This window comes from Sturnira hondurensis, unplaced genomic scaffold, assembly GCF_014824575.4.
Source record: "Sturnira hondurensis isolate 20B ecotype Veracruz unplaced genomic scaffold, ASM1482457v3 Scaffold0010428, whole genome shotgun sequence".
NCBI classification, from domain to species: domain Eukaryota; kingdom Metazoa; phylum Chordata; class Mammalia; order Chiroptera; family Phyllostomidae; genus Sturnira; species Sturnira hondurensis.
The window spans coordinates 7,894,331-7,917,226 of NW_028083059.1; the positions used below are offsets into that span (position 1 = coordinate 7,894,331).

The 22,896-nt window shown below is 37.7% G+C and overlaps 1 protein-coding gene across 8 annotated transcripts in view; it reads right to left on the reverse strand.

Moving 5' to 3' along the window:
* SENP7 (SUMO specific peptidase 7) overlaps nt 1–22,896 on the reverse strand; it is a 139,126-nt gene that overhangs the window by 110,749 nt on the left and 5,481 nt on the right. For all 8 annotated transcript variants that reach the window (XM_037058965.1, XM_037058968.1, XM_037058967.1 and 5 more), the window contains exons 2-4: nt 9,374–9,426; nt 5,312–5,410; nt 2,220–2,317 (exon numbers count right to left, since the gene is read on the reverse strand). In XM_037058965.1, coding sequence (XP_036914860.1) covers nt 2,220–2,317; nt 5,312–5,410; nt 9,374–9,426 — 250 coding nt within the window. The remainder of the gene's footprint in view (nt 1–2,219; nt 2,318–5,311; nt 5,411–9,373; nt 9,427–22,896) is intronic.

Consider the following 22,896-nt stretch of genomic DNA (forward strand, 5'->3'; position numbering starts at 1 on the left):
TGTGGTAAATTCTATAAGAAAAGTCAGACAATTGCCACTTTATACTGGGTTGGTAACTTAGGAAAAAACAAATTAAAAAATATCAGAGACAATGCCAGAAGATTAAAAGACAAATATTAAAGGAATAATACATTAATATTCTCAAAGAACCTGTTCCCACCACTTGAAGAGAATTCTTACAGGAAAATGAAACTTGAATGATAAAAATTTTGAAGTACGCAAGGATTTTAGAATATGTCTCCCATAAAAAACCACACTGTACATGTAAACCCTCAGAAAATATTGATTATTTTCATTAAAAAATGATACCTCTACTTGTAGTATTCCACCTCTCAAATCAAAAATGGCTTCTGACATGACCACAATAATCTGTGGAGAAACCAAGTCTATATAAATTGAGTTCATGGTTATTCTGAGGCTCTAAGCATAATGGTTATTCTGAGGCTCTGTCACTGCATAGTCCTCATGACAATTTATCCTTTGTATGGTAGAGGACCAGGAGGTATATAAACTTCTATGGAATCACCAATATGTTTGTGTGTTTCCTACAGAAAGGGGAGAATAAAACTAAGTAGCTTACAGAGTATCCTAACATAAATTCAAGAACTCCAGTTACTCTTCTAATTTCTCTGATCTCTGAGTAATTGTAAATCTTACCTTGCTATTATCATTTTTTATTCATTTACTATTTTAAAAATAAATTCAATACCCTATGGTAAAATAACTTTCTAATCACTTACTGATTAGTAATAATCACAATCTGAATCTCCCATATGTTTAACTTCAGTATATCCATATTTCATTAATAATATGACTATAGGACTACAGTTGTTAAATGGAACATCTTTTTCACTGCAGACCACAAATGATAAATCAAGCATTATTACTAGTCTGTATGTAACTTTTCCATCATCAGCTAAAGCTTATCAAGATTTGCCAATGATACCTCAGACAAGGGTGTGATCTCCAAAATATAGAAAGAACTAACACAACTTCATTCCAGAAAGACAAACAACCCAATTAAAAAATGGGCAAAGGACCTGAACAGACACTTCTCCAAGGAGGACATACAGAGGATCCAGAGACACATGAAAAGATGCTCAATATCTCTAGCTATCAGATGTGAGGGCAATCTGGCTGCGACATCTACCACCCCATTGATCGCCAGGGTTGATATCGCTAGCTATCAGAGTGATGCAAATTAAAACCACAATGAGATACCACTTCACACTGGTGAGAATAGCCATCATAAACAAATCAATGAACAAGTGTTAGAGAGGATGTGGAGAAAAGAGAATCATAGTATACTGCTGATGGGAATGCAGACTGATGCAGCCACTATGGAAAACAACATGGAATTTCCTCAGAAAACTAAAAGTTCAACTGCCTTTTGACCCAGCAATTCCACTGCTGGGACTATACCCTAAGAATCCTGAAACACCAATTCAAAAGAACCTATGCACCCCAATGTTCATAGCAGCACGATTTATAATATTCAAGTGCTGGAAGTAACCTAAGTGCCCATCTTAGTAAAGTAAATGAATGGATCAAAAAACTATGGTACATTTACACAATGAAATTCTACGCAGTAGAGAGAAAGAAGGAGCTTATACCCTCTGTGACAGCATGGATGGAACTAGAGAGCATTATGCTAAGTGAAATAAGTCAGATAATGAAAGACAAATACCATATGATCTCACCTTTAACTAGAACCTAATCAACAAAACAAACAAGCAAAATATAACCAGAGACACTGAAATTAAGAACAATCTGACACTAACCAGAGGGGCGGGGGGGGGGGATAATGGGGGGGAGAGGGGGAAGGGTTGTCAGGAATAACTATAAAGGACTCATGGACAAAACCAAGAGGAGGTGGAATCAGGGGAAGGCGGTGGGGATGGCTGGGGTGCGGGGAAGTGGGGGGCCTAAATGCAGACAACTGTACTTGAACAACAATATAACAATATTTAAAAAAAGAAACCAGCATAGATATAAACAACATAGAAAAAGTAAAAAAAAAAAGATGTTCCCAATGCACAAATACAAGGAAGTAAGATGATTTACACAGAAAGATGGAGCTTTAAGGAATCTTAGAGACCACTTACTTTAATCCTTGTATTTTAAAAGTTGTGTTAAATCAGACCTAAAGACAGCAAACCCATCACCCATGCTCACACTATTAAGCCCATCCTAGTCACATATACATGTATCTTACTTACCTTTCTGATGATGTCTTAGAAGTAACAGGACGCCCACGGCCACCTTTTTTACTTTTATAATCTAGAGAAAGGACCTTGTTCCTTAGGCTTCTTTCCCACTAGAAAAAAATGGAATTTTAATAATAAATGTACCAATATGACAATAAAGAAACACTTTGATTTTTATTTTATTTAGAAATACAAAATAAACACTCAAATTCACAGTAGTTTACACAGTGGGGGGAAAAGTGCAATCTACAAAACACTTGTCTCTTTTGCTAGTGTAGAAATATAAGTCCACAAAAAATAATAGGAATGAATTTTTAAGTTTCAAGGTAACTTTATTTAGGAAATCAACATTTTGAGATTCTACAGCTTAAATAACTATGAAAATTTTTGAATGCACCTAGAGGAAGTAATAAAAATTATTACATGAGAAGTAAATAGTGCCTATGATTCTGAATTAACTGAGTCTATAACATGTGTAAAAAATTACAATTGGTTTCCTATGAATTGCTGCATGGAAAATTTTAGGAAAGAATAAACATCTCACTGACAAGAGTTTAGATTTAATCTGACTAGAAACAAAAGTTAAAATTGACATAATTAAATACAGTGTGAATCTAGACAAATTATTTATCTTAGTTCTAGGCATTAGTCTCCTTATTTGGAAATAAATCTAACCGCAGCAATCTAAAAATGATGTATGATGACTATATACATAGTACATTTAAAACACTGTTTACCTTGAAGAGATATTTGTACAGCCATATTCATAGAAACACTGTTCACAGAAGCTAAAAGGTGGAAACAACTCAAGTGTCTCATCAGATGAATAGATAAACAAAATAATGGTATATACATAAAATGAAATATATCAGGCTTCAAAAAGAAGGAAATTCTGACACATTGTAATGCAGATGAACCTTGCCAACTATGAAATAATAGACCAATATATTTCATTTTCTGCCCTCACTTCCTGGCACAGAGCTCCTAAAACTCTGTAATTGCCTAAGCAATGAGACAACTACACAGTACACATCAGCAACAATGCAACTTTTTTTTCTGAGTATTTTCAATTTGCAGTTGGTTGACTCGACACATGTGGAACCCACAGATAAGGAAGGCTTAACCATATATGTTTTATTCCAAAATAAATTCTATTTATTAAAACACAAATACATAAATACAAAGAGACAAAAAATTTCTTAAAATAATATTTTTTTCTTTATATTAAGTTGGTAACAATCTTACTGTGTGATGACATCCAGTGCTAGTAAGTTTGGAGAAAATGGGAGCTCTCGGTGGTGGCAATATAAATTAGTACAAATTTTCTGTGAGACAATGTTGCAATATTTATTAAAACAACATAAAAATTCCTTAGACCCAGTAATCTCACTCAAAACTGGTTCCCTATATATGAAAATTTATGTTCATTGCAACTTGTTTCTATCAGTAAAACTTTAAAAGAAAATAAACATCACTAAGTACATAAATTACAGTACAGTATATCTCTGGAATACTACAAAGCCACTTAAAAATAAGTGAAACAGGTAAATCTAAATGTTAAAATGAAAAAACATTAGGATATACAAGGTGGGGCCAAAGTAGGTTTACAGTTGTGAGAACGTGACACACAAGAGTTAATAAAGCTTTTGTAAAAATCATAACCCACGTGACTTTTTACATATGAACAACTGTAAACCTACTTTTGCCTCGCCCTGTATTATTAACCAAAAACAGCAAAGCACACAATATATATTTCACAATCCTTTTCTGCAACAACCAAAAAATAAAGTCATATGTTGATGTAAGATTTTTTTTCTCTTAAAAGGAATGACAGAAAAAACTGTTAACAGTGGTATGCCTTTAGGAAAGAGGGACAGAGAAGGAATATTTTATTTCCTTCGCCTTGTACCTTTCTCTACAACCCAAATTTTCTAACCTTATATAAATATTTTGTTTCTTGTCATTATCAACAGATGTCATCTAGTCTTATTTATTCTTCCCTTTTTAGTATCTTGTATATGAAAGAATTATTTTAAAATTAAATGTTTAAATAATGTCAAAGCAACTTATGTTAATGACAACTCTTTCCTCTGAGAACAAGTTATAACAAGTGATTAGTTTTTCTTATTTGTAACATGAAAACATATATTCAAGGTGACTTAAAACTTATTACCTTAACACTTACTGTTATGAACTGAATTATGTCCTTTCCCCCCACCAAATTCATATACTGATGCCTTAACCGCTAATATAACTGTAAGAGCCTGTCCAGAGGTAATTAAGGTTAAATAAGGTCCCATAAGGACATGGCCCTAATTCAACAGGATGGGCGCACTCATTGGAGCAAACACCAGGGATGTGGGAACACGTGTGAGGACACTGCAAGAAGATGGCCATCCGTAAGCCAAGGAGAGAGGCCCTAGAGAAACCAATCCTGTTGGCACCTTGATCCCAGACTTCTAGCCTCCAGAATTTTAAGAAAATTAATTTCCGCTGCTTAAGCCACCTGTCAGTGCTATTTTGTTATGTTAGCCCTAGCAGACTGTTATAACATCCCATGGATAAGTTAAAAATCTGAGAAAAACTCTTCTTTTAAAAAATTAACAATGAGCTGTGCCAAGCAAGAGAAAAAAATAATAGCAAAAAGATGGTATCTTAAGCCTCATTTGTGAAATCTCTTCAATAATGCTTAATAGTGATAAAAATTGACGTCCTGATTTATAATCAAAATATCTTTTCAAAAATAACTGTTACCCTTTAAGACAAACCCGCTCAAATTTACAAAGCAAGAGCAAAAGAGCAAATGATTCTAATAAGTTTAATATTTTCATAAACTTAAAATACAATTTATTTTACAATGAGAGTTAAATTTCATGAAGAAAAGCAATGCATAAAGTATACTTAGATTTAAACGGAAGACCTTAAGCTCAAAGCATCAGTTCAACATATACCTGAAATACTAACACACTTGAAAAAATAATTTGAAACCTACAAATAACAACACACACAAAGAAAAGGACACAGAAGAAGAAATTAGTTTTACTACAATATTTTAAACATACCAAATAACACTATTTACTTAAAAGAAGTAAGTTTTTATATACCCCCTGTGAAGGGAAATTCCACCGTTCTGCACTTCTGAGTTTGGACAGTGGTGATTTAACACAAACATCCTCTGGTTTTGCATTTAACATCTTTGTTATCTGAAACCAGAATGAGAATATAATCAGCTTAATTAAAATACAAATAAGAGCTGAATCAGCTAACAGAACCATTATATTACCCTGAATTAATATTTTGCTATAAGTTTTAAAGAAGTGCTTAATTTATAGGCAGTTGAATATAATTTTATTTTTAAAAGCCTCTCATTCAGTATAAAGGTTGATAAATGAAGTATCACAATAGATTCGTAACTATCCTCTTACCTACAGTTCCTTCCCCTTCTAATCTTTCAAACACTATCCCCAGAGTTCTCTAATACACAGATCCAAGTATGGCTACAATAGTTAAAATACAATGATAGTACCCATTACTTAAAGCAATGCTTTAAATTTTATTTTAGAAAATGATGTGCAGCCCTGACCGGTGTGGCTGTTGATTGGGCATCATTCCACAAAGTGAAATGTTGCCAGTTCAAATCTCAGTCAGGGCACATGCCTGGGCTGTGGACCTGATCCCCAGTGGGGCACATGGGAGAGGTAACCCAAAGATGTTTCTCTCACACATCAATATGAAAAATATTGATATTTCTCTCACACATCAATATTTCTCTTTCTCTCTCTTTCTCTGTCCCCTCTACTCTAAAACTAAATAAAATCTTTTAAAAAAATTATGTTTACAACATAGTTAAATAAAAAGCAAATTATAAAACAGTATTTTATGGATTTGATTTTTTAATATACAGTGTTTATTATAAATAAATATATAGATAGGCAAACTAGCATATACACCAAAATATTAATTTTGAATTGTCTAGGTAGTCTTTTTGCTCAACTGAATTTTCTCATTTCTCTGCAACAAACTAAATTTGTCTTAGAAATATTTTTTAAATGCTTTAAACTCAAAATATTATCAGTCTTGTCCTTATATCCATCAAAGCTCTAATTCTTTCAGGAATTTATTTCCCTATCTGACTTGAGAACACATGAATTTTAATGTGCTAATTTTCTAGGAATTTCTACATTTTAAAAAATGCAGTAGTACAACTTTATATGTATATTATCATTGAACAACTAAGTAAATATACTGTAGATAATTAGACACAGGGGAAAAAAGTTAAAAATAAGGAAAGGGGGAAGGCTAGAATAAGCTGATGTTGAATTAAAACTGGAAGCATCAGTATTGAATTCATGGCTTTTTAGAGGTGTACAGGTAAGTAAATATAGAAATTAATATAGAGATTTGCGTGTATATGGGTGAGTATACCTATTTTTCCTAGCCTGTCTATTGAGAGAGTCTATATTCTAGGCAACTACAGTAGCAATGAGCATACCTAGCACCCATACCCAGATTTATAAATATCATTCTTCAATAAAGAGAACCAGGGCTCCCTGGCTGGTGTGACTCAGTGGATTGAGCACTGGCCTATGGACTGAAAAGTCACCAGTTCAATTCCTGGTCAGGGCACGTACCTGGGTTGTGGGACAGATCCCCAGTTGGGGGCGTGCAAGAGGCAACTGATCTATGTTCCTCTCCCTCTCTTTCTCCCTTTCACCTCTCTCTAAAAAAATAAATAAATAAAATATTTAAAAAAAAAAGATGGGGAGCACTAGGGGGTTGGGCTGGGATGGGAGCAAAAGTCAGAAAACTGTACTTGAACAATTAAATACATAAATTTTTTTTAAAAAGAACCAGGGATCCTTGGAAAGTACCTTGTAGTACCGTAAAGTAAGGAAGTACTCAAAAAAAAAGACAGGAGCATTTCATAAAAACACAGACGCCAACTGCAAAGCTCTCCAATGCCTAAGCTAGAAAACTTTGACCAACAAAACCAATAAAAATAGTAGTATACTATAACCCATAGAATAAAATGCCTATGAATCCATATTGATACCAGTAAATAGTTGAATAAGTAAATAAGGGGGAAGATGGGCTGCTCTCCCTTAGAAAAGAAGTTCAATTAATAAATACAGAGGGAATGAGGGAAACAGAAAATCACCAATAGACTATCATACATATAACTGTTGCAGGCAAGCTCCATTGCAAAACACTAAACAATGGTTGAAAGTTTAAGAGAAAGCACACTTGCATAGATTCAAAGTATCTCTCCCATAGTATCTATTTATTACAAAGGCAAGGAGTAACTTTACAATGAAATAACTGGGCAGACACCATCTTCAGCGGATGGATCAGGACCAACCAATGATAAGACAATCATCATCATGTATCCCTTGACAGGATACATCGAAAAGAGCACATACTTCCATTGATTCTTCTCAATAACTCATAATCTTAGTCTAATCATAAGAAACTGGAAACAAAATACAACTAAGGGATATGTGACAAAATACTGACCAGTATTCTTTAACTGTGTCATGAAAGAAAAAAGACTAAAGAACTGTCATAGACTGTAGGAAATCAAGAAGATATGACAACTAAACACAATGTGAGATCCCTGATTGGATCCAGGAACAGAAAAATGACATTATTAGAAAAACTGATAAAATCCAAATGTCTGTCATTTAATTTAAAGTACTGTACTAATGTCAATTTCTTAATTTTGATCATATACTAAGGTTATGTAAGATTAACACTGGGGAAAGTTGAGTGTAGGGTCGACAAGAACCGCATTATTTCTATAATGTTTCTATAATTCTAAAGTTACTTCTATAATGTTTCTATAATTCTAAAGTTATTCTAATGTTTCTATAATTCTAAAGTTACTTAAAATACTGTATGACATCTAAAATAAGAAAGAAAAATGTATTTGCTCAATATTATCAATTTCTAATGGTGAAACTTGAGATTGAATTGCATGAAGCAATAACCTGCAGCAGAGCATCTCACTTCACTGGACTTATCAAACAGAAAAGGAGTCATTACACAGTTATTTAAAACTGGGTATAGTTGCAATGTAAGATCTTTTTTTAACCTCCCTCATTTACCCGACTCAAGCTAAATCCAGAATTTTACATAAAGAAAACCACATCCCAAAAATCTGAAGTAAACCAAGGTAGAAATAGAGTATCCACAGCCATGTTCTTTGTGGTGTTATAAGGTACTCTTGATTCCCTCTCATAGCTGACCTTTTTCCACAAAATTCACCAAATTAAAAATCTCTGTGCCAAATTAAAGCTTCTGTGCATAACTTGAAATGCTTAAGAGAAAAGTGTTAATAAATTATTATGTAAATCGGGGTACCACTGCATTTAAATCACAAAATTCTATAGGAAAAGAATTACCCTTACAAAAATGGATTAATGTTTTGAAACACTTCCTATGTAGGTAGAAATTTCATTTTGCTTGTCTTGCTACTCTTGGCTTATAGAGAATAAATAAATACATAATTTTTTTCTAAAAAGAAGTTTAAAGTGTCATATTCCAAATAGTAATTTCAGCACATGACTTGAGGAAAACTCGTATGTTTATAGTATTATAATAAATGAATGTGGGTGCTCTAATACATTCAATCATCAAAAAAATACTATCTTATATTTTATATAAAACCTAAAATGAGGGCTGGAAAGTATACTGGTACATCTTAACAATGACTTAAACAAGCCTGTTTCCACAGAGGGTTTCCTGGCCAATCCTTGCTTAATTAGGATATACCATTCTCCAAAAAACACTCTAGTTTTACAGTATTTTCTTTAAATTTTTATTTAAAAGACAAATAGGACCCAGGCCAATGTGGCTCAGTTGGTTGGAGCATCACGTTGTAGTAGACTGAAGAGTTGTGGGCCCGATTCCCAGCCAGGGCACACACCCAGATTAAGGTTTTGATCCCTGGGAAGGGGAGCGTATAAGAAAGCAACCAAGAGATGCTTCTCTGTCACACTGATGTTGCTCTCTCTCTTTCTCCCTTCCCCCCTCTCTCTAAAAGCAATGGAAGAAAAAAATGTCCTCAGGTGAGGATAAAAAAATTTTTAAAAGACAAATAGTAAAATACTTTCAATATCAGTAACTCTAAAGATAATGAACAGGTTAAAAGGAAAACTAACACATACCTTATGTAACTCAGAAGGTGAAGACTTTTTCCTTTTTCCTTCTGTGACAATTTCTACAAAGACAGGATAAAAGTTATCATTTAATATCCAAATGAGACACACAATAAAATAAATTCTTTCACAGTCATCCTTTGCTTTCAACTGACTTATTAGATTTAGAATTTATATTGATACATTTTATGCAACCTGACAGACTAAAAAACATAAAGGTCAAAAAGTAATCAAAAGAGTAGCAGATTCTTATAAAATGTCTGCATTCAACAATGTTTGATGACAAAAGAGAGAAGTAAACTTGGCTCTAAGAACTAATTAGAACTAACTAGAAGTTGGGAATACTTTTTAAAACTTTTAATTCTACTACATCTTTAATCACCTATATACCTGAGAACAGCTTAAGTCTTTCCTCATCAATATTTTTCAGACTTCCTATAGATTTTTTATCATTCTGTCATTCAATCAGCAAATATTTATTGAATGTCTATCATCTGCCTGGCACTGTGTTAGGCAATAAATACAACGCGAAGAGCGAATTAAACACAGTACAAGCTTTCCTGGAACTTACAATTTACTGGAATATATCACAGAATATTGTATTTCATTAATAAAAAGAAATGGTAGATAACCACACATATAAATGATAATCTATTTACCAAAAATACACCACTACAATTTAGTGGTAAAGGGATGGTATTTTCTTTTTTTTTAAGATTTAATTTATTTATCTTTAGAGGGTAAGGGAAGGAGAGAGGGAGAGAAATATCAATGTATAGTTGCCTCTCATGTGTGCCCTCCTGGGAAATGGAACACAACCCACGCACATGCCCTGACTGGGAATCGAACCACGGTTGTTTGGTTTGTAAGCATGCACTTAATCCACTGAGCTACACCAGCCAGGACAGTAATGGTATTTTCAGTAAGTAATGTTGAAGCAATTTGATAACGAAATGAGAAAATACATAAACAAACCTGACCTCTACATCATGCTATACACAAAAATTAAATTTAAATAGATTATAGATTCAAATACCAAAGAAAAAAACAATGTTAATAAACCTTCTAGACTAAAATAAATAAAGCTTCTAGAATAAAAAGGAATGGAAAATCTGCATGACCTACGGCAGGCAAAGATTTCTCAAATAAGACATAAGTAGTATTAATCATAACGAAAAACATTAATAAACTAGACTTCATTAAAATTACGACTTCGTTAAAATTAACAACTTCTGCCCTGGTTGGTGTGGCTCAGTGGATTGAGCACTGCCCTGTGAACAGAAAGGTCGCCAGCTCAATTCTCACTCAGGGCACATGCCTGGGTTGCAGGCCAGTTCCCACTTGAGAGCATGAGAGACAACCAGTAAATGTATCTCTTGCACATCAACATTTCTCTCCCTCTCTTTCTTCCTTCCTTCCCATCTCTCTAAATATAAATAAAATCTTGCTTAGTCCTAGCTGGTATAGCTCTGTGGATTGAGCACCAGAGGATCACGGTTCGATTCCCAGTCAGGGCATGTGCCTAAGTTGCAGGCCAGTTCCCAGCGGGAGACACATGAGAGGCAACCATACACTGGTATTTCTCTCCCTCTCTCCTTCCCTTCCCCTCTAAAGATAATGAATAAAATCTTAAAAGAAATAAAATAAAATCTTTTTTAAAAAACCTTTTATTTTTAAAAAATATTTTTTTTATTTATTTTTTGAGAGAGGGGTCGGAAAGAAGAAAGAGTGGGAGAGAAACATCAATGTCTGGTTGCCTCTCGTGTGCCCCCTACTGGGGACCTGGCCTGCAACCCCGGCATGTGCCCTGACTGGGAATCGAACCAGCAACCCTTAGCTTCACAGGCCCATGCTCAATCCACTGAGCTACACCAGCCAGGGCTAAAAAATCTTTTTAAAAAATCACACTTTCAGCCAAAATGGAGACATAGGTGAAAACACTGTACGTCCCTGCACAACCAAATTTAAGGACAACAAAGATTTAGAAACAAAAACACAACCAGAACAGACAGAAAACTGAACTGTACTGAAGCCCAAAAATAACGAACCACTCATCCAGACAAACAAAAGGTATGGAGTCAGAAGCAGGCAGAGAGGGAGGGTGGTCGCAGCAGGAAAGGTGGTGGTTGACAATCCAGGCACGAAGAGGAAACCAGCAAACCCAGTGAGGTGTGCAAGGTAGTTGGCAAAAAATGGGCAGTGAAACACACTGCAAAACCCAAGGCCCCAGCAACAGGAAAAAAAGCCTAAAAGCACCAATTGAAAAAACTTTCAGGGGTTGAGGTACCAGGAGAGACTTCCAGCCTCACGGGAGAGTTCGTTGAAGAGACCCACAGGGTCCTAGAACATACATAAGCCCACCCACCCTGGAACCAGCACCAGAAGGGCCCAATTTGCTTGGGAGAAGCAGCAGGGGGGGACGAAAATCAAAGAGAGCAAGGAGCAAGCACCATTATTCCCTCTCTGACCCCACCCCCACATACAGCATCACAACACAGCAACCTGGTTGCCCCACCCTGGTGAACACCTAAGGCTCTACCTCTCATAGGTAACAGGTACAACCTGGGCAAAAATGACTCAATCATAAAAACAAATCAAACACCCAGAGCCAATACTTGTAAGCAAGCAAGAGATAGCCAACCCTATCAGATGCACAGTTCAAAACACTGATGATCAGGACACTCAATTAACTGGTTGATTTTAGTCACAAATTAGATGAAAAAATGAAGCCTATGGTAACTGAAAAGAAGGAAAATGCACAGGGATCCAATAGTGATGGGAAGAAAACTGGGACTCAAATCAAGGGAGTGGACTAAAAGGAAGAAAGAAATAACCAAACAGAAAAGAAGAAAGAAACAAAAATTCAAAAAAAATGAGGAGAGGCTTAGGAACTTCCAAGACATCTTTAAATGTTCCAACATCTGAATCATAGGGGTACCAGAAGGGGAAGAGGAACAGCAACAAATGGAAAACTTATTTGAACAAATAATAACAAATAACTTCCCCAAGCTGGCAAAGAAAATAGACTTCTAGGAAGTCCAGGAAGCTCACAGAGTCCCAAAGAAGGTGGACCCAAAGAGGAACACACCAAGGCACATCATCATTACATTAGCCAAGATTAAAATGACGGAGAGAATTCTAGAAGCAGCAAGAGACAAGGGGACAGTCACCTACAAAGGAGTTCCCATCAGACTGTCAGCTGATTTCTCAAAAGAGACCTTACAGGCAAGAAGGGGCTGGAAAGAAGTATCCCAAGTCATGAACTGCAGGGACCTACATCCAAGACTGCTCTACCAGCAAAGCTTTCGTTTAGAATGGAAGGGCAGATAAAGTGCTTCTCAGATAAGGTCAAGTTCAAGGAGTTCATTATCACCAAACCATTACTATATGAAATGTTAAAGGGACTTATCTAAGAAAAAGAAGATAAAAAATATTAACAGTGAAAGGACAGCAAACTCACAGTTATTAACAACCACACCTAAAACAAAAGCAAACTAAGCGGACACCTAAAACAGGAGAGGAGCCACAGAAATGGGGATCAGACAGGGTGTTAGCAACAGGGGAGTGGGAGGAGGAGAGTCAGGGAGAAGGTATAGAGAATAAGTAGCATAGACAGTGGGGAGAAAACAGGGAGAGCAAGAGTAGTGTGAGAAATGTAGAACCTAAAGAACTTATGATGCATGGACATGAACTAAAGGGGGGTATGTAGGGGGAAGGGGTGTGCAGGGTGGAGGGGAATGAAGAGGGGGAAATGGAACAACTGTAATGGCATAATCAATAAAGTGTATTTTTAAAAATTAAAAAATAGATTTTAAAATGTTAAAAAGCAAAAACAAAAAAACATTAACTTCTGTTCATCAAACCTTATCATTAAGAGAGTGAGAAAGCAAACCACAGACCAAAAAAAGATTATTTCTAATACAAATATCTACATATGTACAGCATTATGACTACAGTTAATAATACTGCATAATTTATACAGCAGACTCATAAATAAAATGTATAAATAACTCCTGTGGCCCTGGCTGGTGTGACTCAGTGGATTGGAGCACCAGCCTGCAAAACAAAAGGCCACCATCAGTGACCATGACTGGGTTGTGGCCCACGCTCCTGGTTGGTATTCAAGAGGCCAACTGGTTGATGTACCTCTCTCACATCAATGTTTACCTCCCTCTCCTCTCCCTTCCCTTTCTCTCTGAAGATAAATAAATTAAATCTTTAAAAAAAAAAAAAACTCCTCCAAAGCAAAGGCAGGACAACCCAATCTTTGAAATGGGCAAAGTCATAAGTATAATTCATACAACCAAAATCAATAAAGATCTATAAATCAAAGACAGACAACCCAATCTTCAAAATGGACAAAAGTCCTAAATAGGGAGCACCTGGGAAGGGAAGAAATATTGACTGGAAGGGATACAAGGCAGCCTTCTGAGACTCTAGAAATGCCCTATATCTTGATCTAAGTGATGACTACGCAGATATGTATATATAAACCATTGATGTGCGAGACTAGCATCCACTGGTTGCCTCTCACACACCCACAACTGCAGACCTGGGTCACAACCCAGCCACGTGACCCAACCAGGAATGAAACTAGTGACCTTTAGGTTCACAGGCCATCACTAAATCTACTAAGCCACACCAGCCAGAGCTATAGTCATTTCCTGAGCAAACCCTGATGTAAAACTTTAACCTCTACGTAAGTTTTTGATCATTTTAAATGGTTTTTACCCTTTACCTTATTTAAATTTCACTGTCTAGTCCTTTTTATTTTATCTTTCTAATTTTTTCTAGAGAATACTGTACCTCCACCTCATGGATCAGGTACTCTACATGTTCAAAGAAACCTCTCTAGTAACAAACTATAGAAATTACCCCGGAAGCAGTCTTTCTCCCATTAATTTAAACATGGATTTTTATTTTTAAGTATATTTTATTGATTATGCTATTACAGTATACCATTTTTTTCTCACCTTTATTCCCCTCCACCTGGCACCACCCTCCCACCAGCATTCCCCCCCTTTGTTCAAATCCATGGGTCATACATTAAGTTCCTTGGCTTCTGGCATTTCCTATACTATTCTTAACCACGCCCTGTCTATTTTATACCTACCAATTATGCTTCTTATTTCCTATACCTTTTCCCCTTTTCTCCCCTCTCTCCCTCCCTGCTGATAACCTTCCATGTGATCTACAGTTCTGTGATTCTGTTCCTATTCTACTTGTTTGCTTATTTTGTTTTGTTTTTTTAGGTTCAGTTGTTGATAGCTGTGAGTTTGTTCTCATTTTACTGTTTGTATTTTTTATCTTCTTTTTCTTAGATAAGTCCCTTTAACATTTCATATAATAAGGGCTGGGTGACAATGAACTCCTTTAACTTGACCTTACCTAGGAGGCACTATATCTGCCCTTCCATTCTAAATGAAAGCTTTGCTGGACAGAGCAATATTGGATGTAGGTCCCTGTCTTTCATGACTTCAAATACTTCTTACCAGACTTCCGCCAAGATGGAGGCATAGATGGAAACATTGTGCCTTCTCCCACAACCAAGTTTGAATACAACAAAGGTTTGGAGAACAAAGACGCAGCCAAAGAACAGAAAATTGAACTATAAGGAAGTCCAAAAACAACGAACCAGTCCACTGGACAGGTAAGAGGGGCGGAGCCAGCAGCGGAGGAGGGTTGGGCAGGAAAGATCCCCCGACTCTAGGCTCCCAGGCATCGGGGTAGCATCGGGGGGACCCAGTGACGGCTCGAGACGGAGGGAGTGAGAAGTGAGACAGACCGCACAGCCCCCAGCAACGAACCTAGCAGCAGCTGACCGAGGTCACACATTCACGAGCAGTGGGACAAATCGCAAGGCCCATTCGAGCGCAGAGGGACGAATCTCGAGGCCTGTGGTGGTGGTGGCAGCGGGAGGAAGCAAAGGGTGTTTGCAATTGCATTCCTTTGGCCCAGCCTCCACATACAGCGTCATAACCCAGCGACTGAGTCACCCGGCCCTGGTGAACACCTAGGGCTCTGCTCCTCATACATAACAGGCACGAACAGACCAAAATATGGCTCATGAAGAACTCAAAGCCCCAGAGCCAATAACTCTAAGTGACCAGGAAATAGCAAACCTCTCAGATGCACAATGCAAGACACTGGTAATTAGGATACTCACAGAACTGGCTGATTTTAGCCACAAATTAGAGGAACATATGAAGGCTAAACTAATTCAAATGAAGGGAAATACACAGGAAACCAATAGTGAGGGAAAGGAAACAGGGACTAAAATCAAGGGGGTGGACCAGAAGGAAGGAAGAAATGCCCAAACAGGAAAAAGTGAAGTTACAAGAATTCCAAAAAATGAGGAGAGGCTTAGGAACCTCCAGGATATCTTTAAACGTTCCAACACCCGAATTATAGGGGTACCAGAAGGGGAAAAGAAACAGCCACGAGTGGAAAATTTATTTGAACAAATAATACAGGAAAACTTCCCCAGTCTGGCAAAGGAAATAGACTTCCAGGAAATCCAGGAAGCTCAGAGAGTCCCAAAGAAGTTGGACCCAAGAAGGAACACACCAAGGCACATCATAATTACATTAGCCAAGACTAAAATGAAGGAGAGAATCCTAGAAGCAGCAAGGGATAAGGGGACAGTCACCTACAAAGGAGTACCCATCAGACTGTCAGCTGATTTCTCAAAAGAGACCTTACAGGCAAGAAGGGGCTGGAAAGAAGTATTCCAAGTCATGAAATCCAAAGACCTACAGCCAAGATTGCTTTATCCAGCAAAACTTTCATTTAGAATGGAAGGACAGATAAAGTGCTTCTCAGATAAGATCAAATTCAAGGAGTTCATCATCACCAAGCCCTTATTATATGAAATGTTAAAGGGACTTATCTAAGAAAAAGATGAAAAATATGAACAGTAAAATGACAGCAAGCTCACAGTTATTAACAACCACACCTGAAACAAAAGCAAACCAAGAGGACAGCTAGATCAGGAGTGGAACCATAGAAATGAAGAACACATGGAGGATTAGCAACAGGGGAGTGGGAGGAGGAGAAGGGGGGAGAAGATACAGAACATAAGTAGCATAGATGGTAGGTAAAAAATAGATAAGGGGGAGGGCAGGAATAGTAGGGGAAATATAGAATCTAAAGAACTTGAGACACGTGGTCATAAACTAAAGGGGGGGAATGGTGGGGGAGGGTGGAGGGGAATGAAGGGGGAAATAGAACTGTAATGGTATAATCAATAAAATATATTTTAAAATTTAAAAATTAATTAATTAATTAATTTTTTAAAAAACCAAGTACTTCTTACCAGCCCCTTCTTGCCCACAGGTTTCTTTTGAGAAATCAGCTAATAGCCTTATCGGAACTCCTTTGTAGGTAACTCACTCCTTTTCTCTTGTGCTTTTAAGTTTCTCCCCTTATCTTTGATCTTAGCTAATGTAATTATGATGTGCCTTGGTCTGTTCCCCCTTGGGTCCAACTTCTTTGGGACTTGCTGAGTTTCCTGGACTCCCTGGAAGTCTATTTCCTTTGCCGGATTAGGGAAGTTCTCCTTCATTATTTGTTCAAATAAGTTTTCCCTTTCTTGGTCTTCCTCTTCTCCTTCTGGCATTCCTTTGACCAGATGGTGGAATGTTTAAACTTGTCGCAGAGGTTCCTAAGCCTCTCCTCATTTTTTGAATTCTTGTTTCTTCATTGTTTTTGTTGGATGTTTATTTCTTCCTTCTGCTCCAAAACTTGATTTGAGTCCTGGTTTCCTTTCCCTCACTACTGGTTCCCTGTATATTTTTATTTATTTTACCTTGCATAGCCTTCATTTTTTCTTCTATTTTGTGACCATACTCAACCATTTCTGTGAGCATCCTGATTACAATGTTTTGAACTCCTCATCTGATAGGTTGGCTGTCTCTTCATTGCTTAGTTCTATTTTTGGAGCTTTGATCTACTCTTTTATTTGGGCCATATTTCTTTGTCTCAGCGTACCTGTTTCATTTAATGGGTAGGGCCCTAGTATTCATCAGGGTACGTACGATAACCCACATTGCTGCATTGTGGTGGGGGAGGATGCCAGAGGGGGAACAGTGCCACTTGCTCCACTCTCAGCAGGCTTTCAGTCACTTCTCCCACTACCCAGATGAAAACTGAGCCCTTCTGGTGCTGATTCCCACGTAGGTGAGTTTGTGCACATTCTAGAACCCTGTGGGTCTCCAACGAACTCTCTTCGGAGGCTGGGAGTTTCTCCTACCACTACAAGTCCCCACACCCTACAGGTTTTTGCAGTCAGAGTTTTTGAGGCTTTCTTTTCCTGAACTGGACCCCTGGGTTATGTGGTCTGTCTCACTCCCCAGTTGTTTCTCCTGGTTTATCCGCACACAAATGTTGGACTGTGCGGTCTACCACCCACCTCTGCTTCACCTGCCCAGGGCTTCAGCTAGTGCCTTGCTGTGCATCCTCTCCACCCCAGCTGCCCATCCCTGTCCTACCCACCAGTCTGGATGTATGTTTCTTCTTTAACTCCTTGGTTGTCCAACTTCCACACAGTTCAATTTTCTGGCAGTTCCAGTTGTTTTTTATTTTTAAATTTGTTGTTGTCCTTCTTTTGGTTGTGCAAGGAGGCAAAGTGGATCTGCCTACACCTCCATCTTGGCCAGAAGTCTTAAATATGGATTTTTAAGAAGGGAGTATCAACTGCTTAAATTCTATTTCACAGCCTTGGCAGGGTGGCTCTGTTGGTTAGAACATCATCCTAAACACCAAAATGTTGTGGGTTCAATCTCTGGTCAGGATATTTACCAGTGTTTTGGTTCAATCCCTGGTCTGAGCAGGTATGGGAGGCAGCCAATCAATATTTCTCTCTCACATCAATATACTTCTCTCTCTCTCTGTCCCCTCCTCTCATTCCCAAATCAATAATGAACTGTAAGGTGAGGACTTTTTTTAAAAATTACAATTTATAGATTACTATTTCCAAACTGATTCATTGAGTTACAAGTGCTTCCATACTCTTTTGTGGCATGTTACCTTATTTATTTAATACTATTGTGACTTCCCAAAATTTTAGGAGTTTTTATACTTGCGCTGTTCCACCTTATATTAGGTTGGTTTCAGAGCATTTTAATAAACATAAGAAGATTTACCTCTATTTGTGCTTATCTGATATAGCATAGTGCTCAAGAGTACAGATTTTAAAGCCAGGCAACCTAAATTTATATCTTGCTTTCTAGCTGTCACTTTTCTAAGACTCAGGGTACCCAGCTTTCTAATTCTTAAGATGAAGTTAGGGACTGGCTGATATGGCTCAGTGCATTGAGTGCTGGCCTGCAAATCAAAGGATCACCGGTTCGATTCCCAGTCAGGGCACATGCCTTGGTTGCAGGCCAGGTCCTCAGTGGGGACCATGTGAGAGGCAACCACACATTGATGTTTCTCTCCCTCTCTTTCTCATTCCCTTCCTCTCTTTCTAAAAATAAATAAGTAAAATCTTTGTATAAAAAGACTAAAGTTAGATAGTCATATTAAAGTGTTTAGCAGCACATCTATTATATAGTTAGTGCAAAATAAATGGTAACTATTATTGTTATATTTTATATTAAAATACACCACTTAAAGAGACTTTAAAGAAGGGAAAGGGTCATCAAGGAACATGTAAAAAGGACCTGGGGACAAAGCCAAAAGGGGGGACTTCCGGCCAAGATGGAGGCATAGGTATTCACACTGTGCCTCCTTGCACAACCAAAATAAGGACAACAAAAACTTAAAAAAAAAACAAAAAACATCCAGTACTGACAGAAAATTGAACTGTATGGAAGTCTGACAACCAAGGAGTTAAAGAAACATTCATCCAGACCAGTAGGCAGGGTAGCGTCGGGTAGATGGGCAAAGAGAGCTCAGCAAAGTGGCAGCTAGTGGACTGGGGCATGCAACGCTGCAGCGGGTGGACCCAGCGAGGTGGCAGACTGTTGAGGGGCGCAGCGCACAAGGCGGCTGGCGGACCAGGCAGTTCCACATTTGCACGCAGATAAACCAGAAGAAACTGGGGAATGAGAAAGACCACCACGCAACCCAGCTTTATTTTCCCTAGTGCGGGGAAATAAAGCCTCAAACCACCGACTGAAAACACCTGTGGGGGTTGAGGTGCCAGGAGAGACTCCCAGCCTCACAGGAAAGTTCACTGGAAAGACCCACAAGGTCCCAGGACATACACAAACCCACGCACCCAGGAATGAGCACCTGAAGGGCACAGTTTGCTTGGGGGAAACGGCAGAAGTGATTGACACCTGGCAGAGAGTACAGCAAGTGCCATTGTTCCCTCTCTGACCCCCACAAACAGCATCACAACACGGCAACGTGAGTTGCCCCGCCCTGGTGAACACCTAAGGGTCCACTCCTCACTGTGTAACAGGAGCCTCAAGACAAAAAAAAAAAAAAAAAGGCCCAAACAAAAGAACCGATCAAAGCTCCAGAAAAAATACAACTAAGCGATGAAGACAGCCAACCTATCATATGCACAGTTCAAAATATTGGTGATCAGAATGCTCACAGAATTGGTTGATTTTAATCACAAATCAGATGAAAAAAAAATGAAGGCTACGCTAGGTGAAATAAAGGAGAATGTACAGGTATCCAATAGTGATGGGAAGAAAACTGAGATTCAAATTAATGGAAAAAACCAGAAGGAAGAAAGACACAACCAAACAGAAAAGGATGAAAAAACAAGTATTCAAAAAAAATGAGGAGAGGCTTAGGAACCTCCAGGACATCTTTAAACGTTCCAACATCCGAATTATAGGGGTACCAGAAGGGGAAGAGAAAGCGCAACAAGTGAAAAACTTATCTGAACAAATAATAAAGGAGAACTTCCCCAAGCTGGCAAAGTAAATAGACTTCCAGGTAGTCCAAGAAGCTCAGAGAATCCCAAAGAAGTTGGACCCAAGGAGGAACACACCAAGACACAACATAATCACATTACTCAACATTAAAATGAAGGAGAGAATCCTAGAAGCTGTAAAAGATAAAGAAACAGTTACCTACAAAGGAGTTCCCACCAGACTGTCAGCTGATTTCTCAAAAGAGACCTTATAGGCAAGAAGGGGCTGGAAAGAAGTATTCCAAGTCATGAAATGCAGGGACCTACATCTAAGATTGCTCTATCCAGCAAAGCTTTCATTTAGAATGGAAGAGCAGAAAAGGTGCTTCTCAGACAAGGTCAAGGTAAAGGAGTTCATCATCACCCAGCCCTTATTATATGAAATGTTAAAAGGACTTATCTAAGAAAAAGAAGATAAAAAACATGTACAGTAAAATGACAGCAAATTCACAATTATTAACAACCATGCCTAAAACAAAAACAAACTAAGAAAACAGCTAGAACAGGAACAGAACCACAGAAATGGAGATCACATTGAGAGTTATGAACAGGGCAGTGGGTGGAGGGGGCTTGGTACAGAGAATAAGTAGCATAGATGGTTGGCAAAAGACAGGAGGAGGGTAAGAATAGTATGGGAAATATAGAAGCTAAAGAACTTACAAGTATGACCCACAGACATGAACTAAAGGGGGGGGATGTGGGTGGGAGAGTGTATGCACAGCGGAGGGGAGTGAAGGGGGAGAAATGGGACAACTGTAATAACATAATCAATAAACTATATTTTTAAAAAATGAAAAAAAAAGCCAAAGGAGGGAAAGATGAAGGGTTCGAGGCAGGGGCAGGTGGGGTGGGGAAAAGTGGTGGTGGCAAAATGGAAACAACTGTATTCAAACAACAATAAATTTAAAAAAGGAAAACAAAGGAGACTTTAGTATATATTAGCATTAGCATAGAGAAAAATCTTTCTAATTATTCTCCTTCTAAATATATGAGTCAAACAATTAAAAAGCATGACTTTTCCCCAAGTAACTTCTGGAATCACTCATTCACTTAATTATTCAATAAACATTTATTTAGGGTAATAGCAATTACCATTGCTAGGCACTACGCTAAGTACTTTAAACAAATGATTTTATTTAAGCCTCTGAGGCCCTGGCTGGTGTCACTCAGTGGACTGAGTACAGGATGCAAACCTAAAGGTTACAGGTTAGACAGATTCCCAGTCAGAGCACATGCCTTGGTTGTGGGGCAGGTCTCCAGCTGGGACATGTGAAAGGCAACCAATCAATGTTTCTCTCAGAAATCAATGTTTCTCTCCCTCTCTTTTTCTCTCCCTTCCTCTATCTCAAAAATAAATAATTAAAAAAAAAAGCTCATGAAATCAGTAAAGGTATTTATCTCTATTTTACAGATGAAGAATTTAGGTTTAAAGAATCCAAACAACTTGCCTAAGATCACCAAGTTGATTCATCACTGATCTGATTCCTGAGGCAGTAATCTTAACTAGTATACCCATGCATGCTGGATACTATGGGGATTAAAGATAAGACAGTCCTAGTCACAGAGTCAATAGTAAAATAGCACAAACTAAACAATTCAGCAAGGTAGACTATATAATGGAATTTGATAAACATCATGTAAGAGGTGCAAGGAAGAACCCATTGAAGTCCAGCATTTCGCTTAAGTCATCTTTAAGTTCTTCTAGTACATTAGATTGTTTAATCAATTTTGGGGAGCTCAGTTCCTGTGTCATTGGTAACCACTGAAAATTCAGAAATAGGTATAATTTTTCTTAAAGTCTGATTAAGAGATAGTTCTTAGAAAGGCATAGTTATCTAAGTTTTAGATAATGAGTTAATTTTGACAGGCAGCTAGGATGAAGCAGCTCATATCACCCAGCCTCCTAAATTAATGAAGACTCCCGTGAGAGTGATCCATCTGGGAAGCATGCTTGAGACAGCACTGTAACAAAGTTCTGGTCCAGATCTTTGGAGTTACTCATTCCTACCCATAACACATTTCCTGTGTCACATGTCCCTCTAATCTACTTTTCAATCCTCTGCCTGCCATCATCAGGCCTCAGAATCACATTCACCATCCAAGATGCCAATCCCTACAGCCTTACATCTCATGAAATTCAACTCTACCGTTTCATCTATATTCTTCTCTCTCTCCTCTAAGCCCAATAAATTCCTTTCCAGAGTAATACAATTTCCTTAAGTTCTGAATCTTTTCCTTGAACATTTCTTCCACCTTAGTTTAACTGAATACTAGCTTTTTATTGACTACATTATTTTTTTAAAACACTCTCAAGAAGATTCTTCTCCAACTTCCAAAATTAGGAGCAGAGATTAACAATCCCCTCCCTCAACCATCACTTCCAGTGAATATTCTATCTTAATTGCAGTAATTTTTTTAAATTCCCATAAATTGGATATATTATCTCACCCATATTTGTGATCATCATGTACGGAGCCAAGACCAGCTCTCTAACATTACTAGAATATTCTGTTACTTGATTCATGGTTTTCCTCTCTAGCATTATAATCTATCATCAGTGTAAATTCCTAACACTTCTATTAATCAACTCACTCAATACACAGGACTTACCTTAGTTTAGTCTACTCTAACTTCCTCTCTAGATCCTCATTTCAGAAAG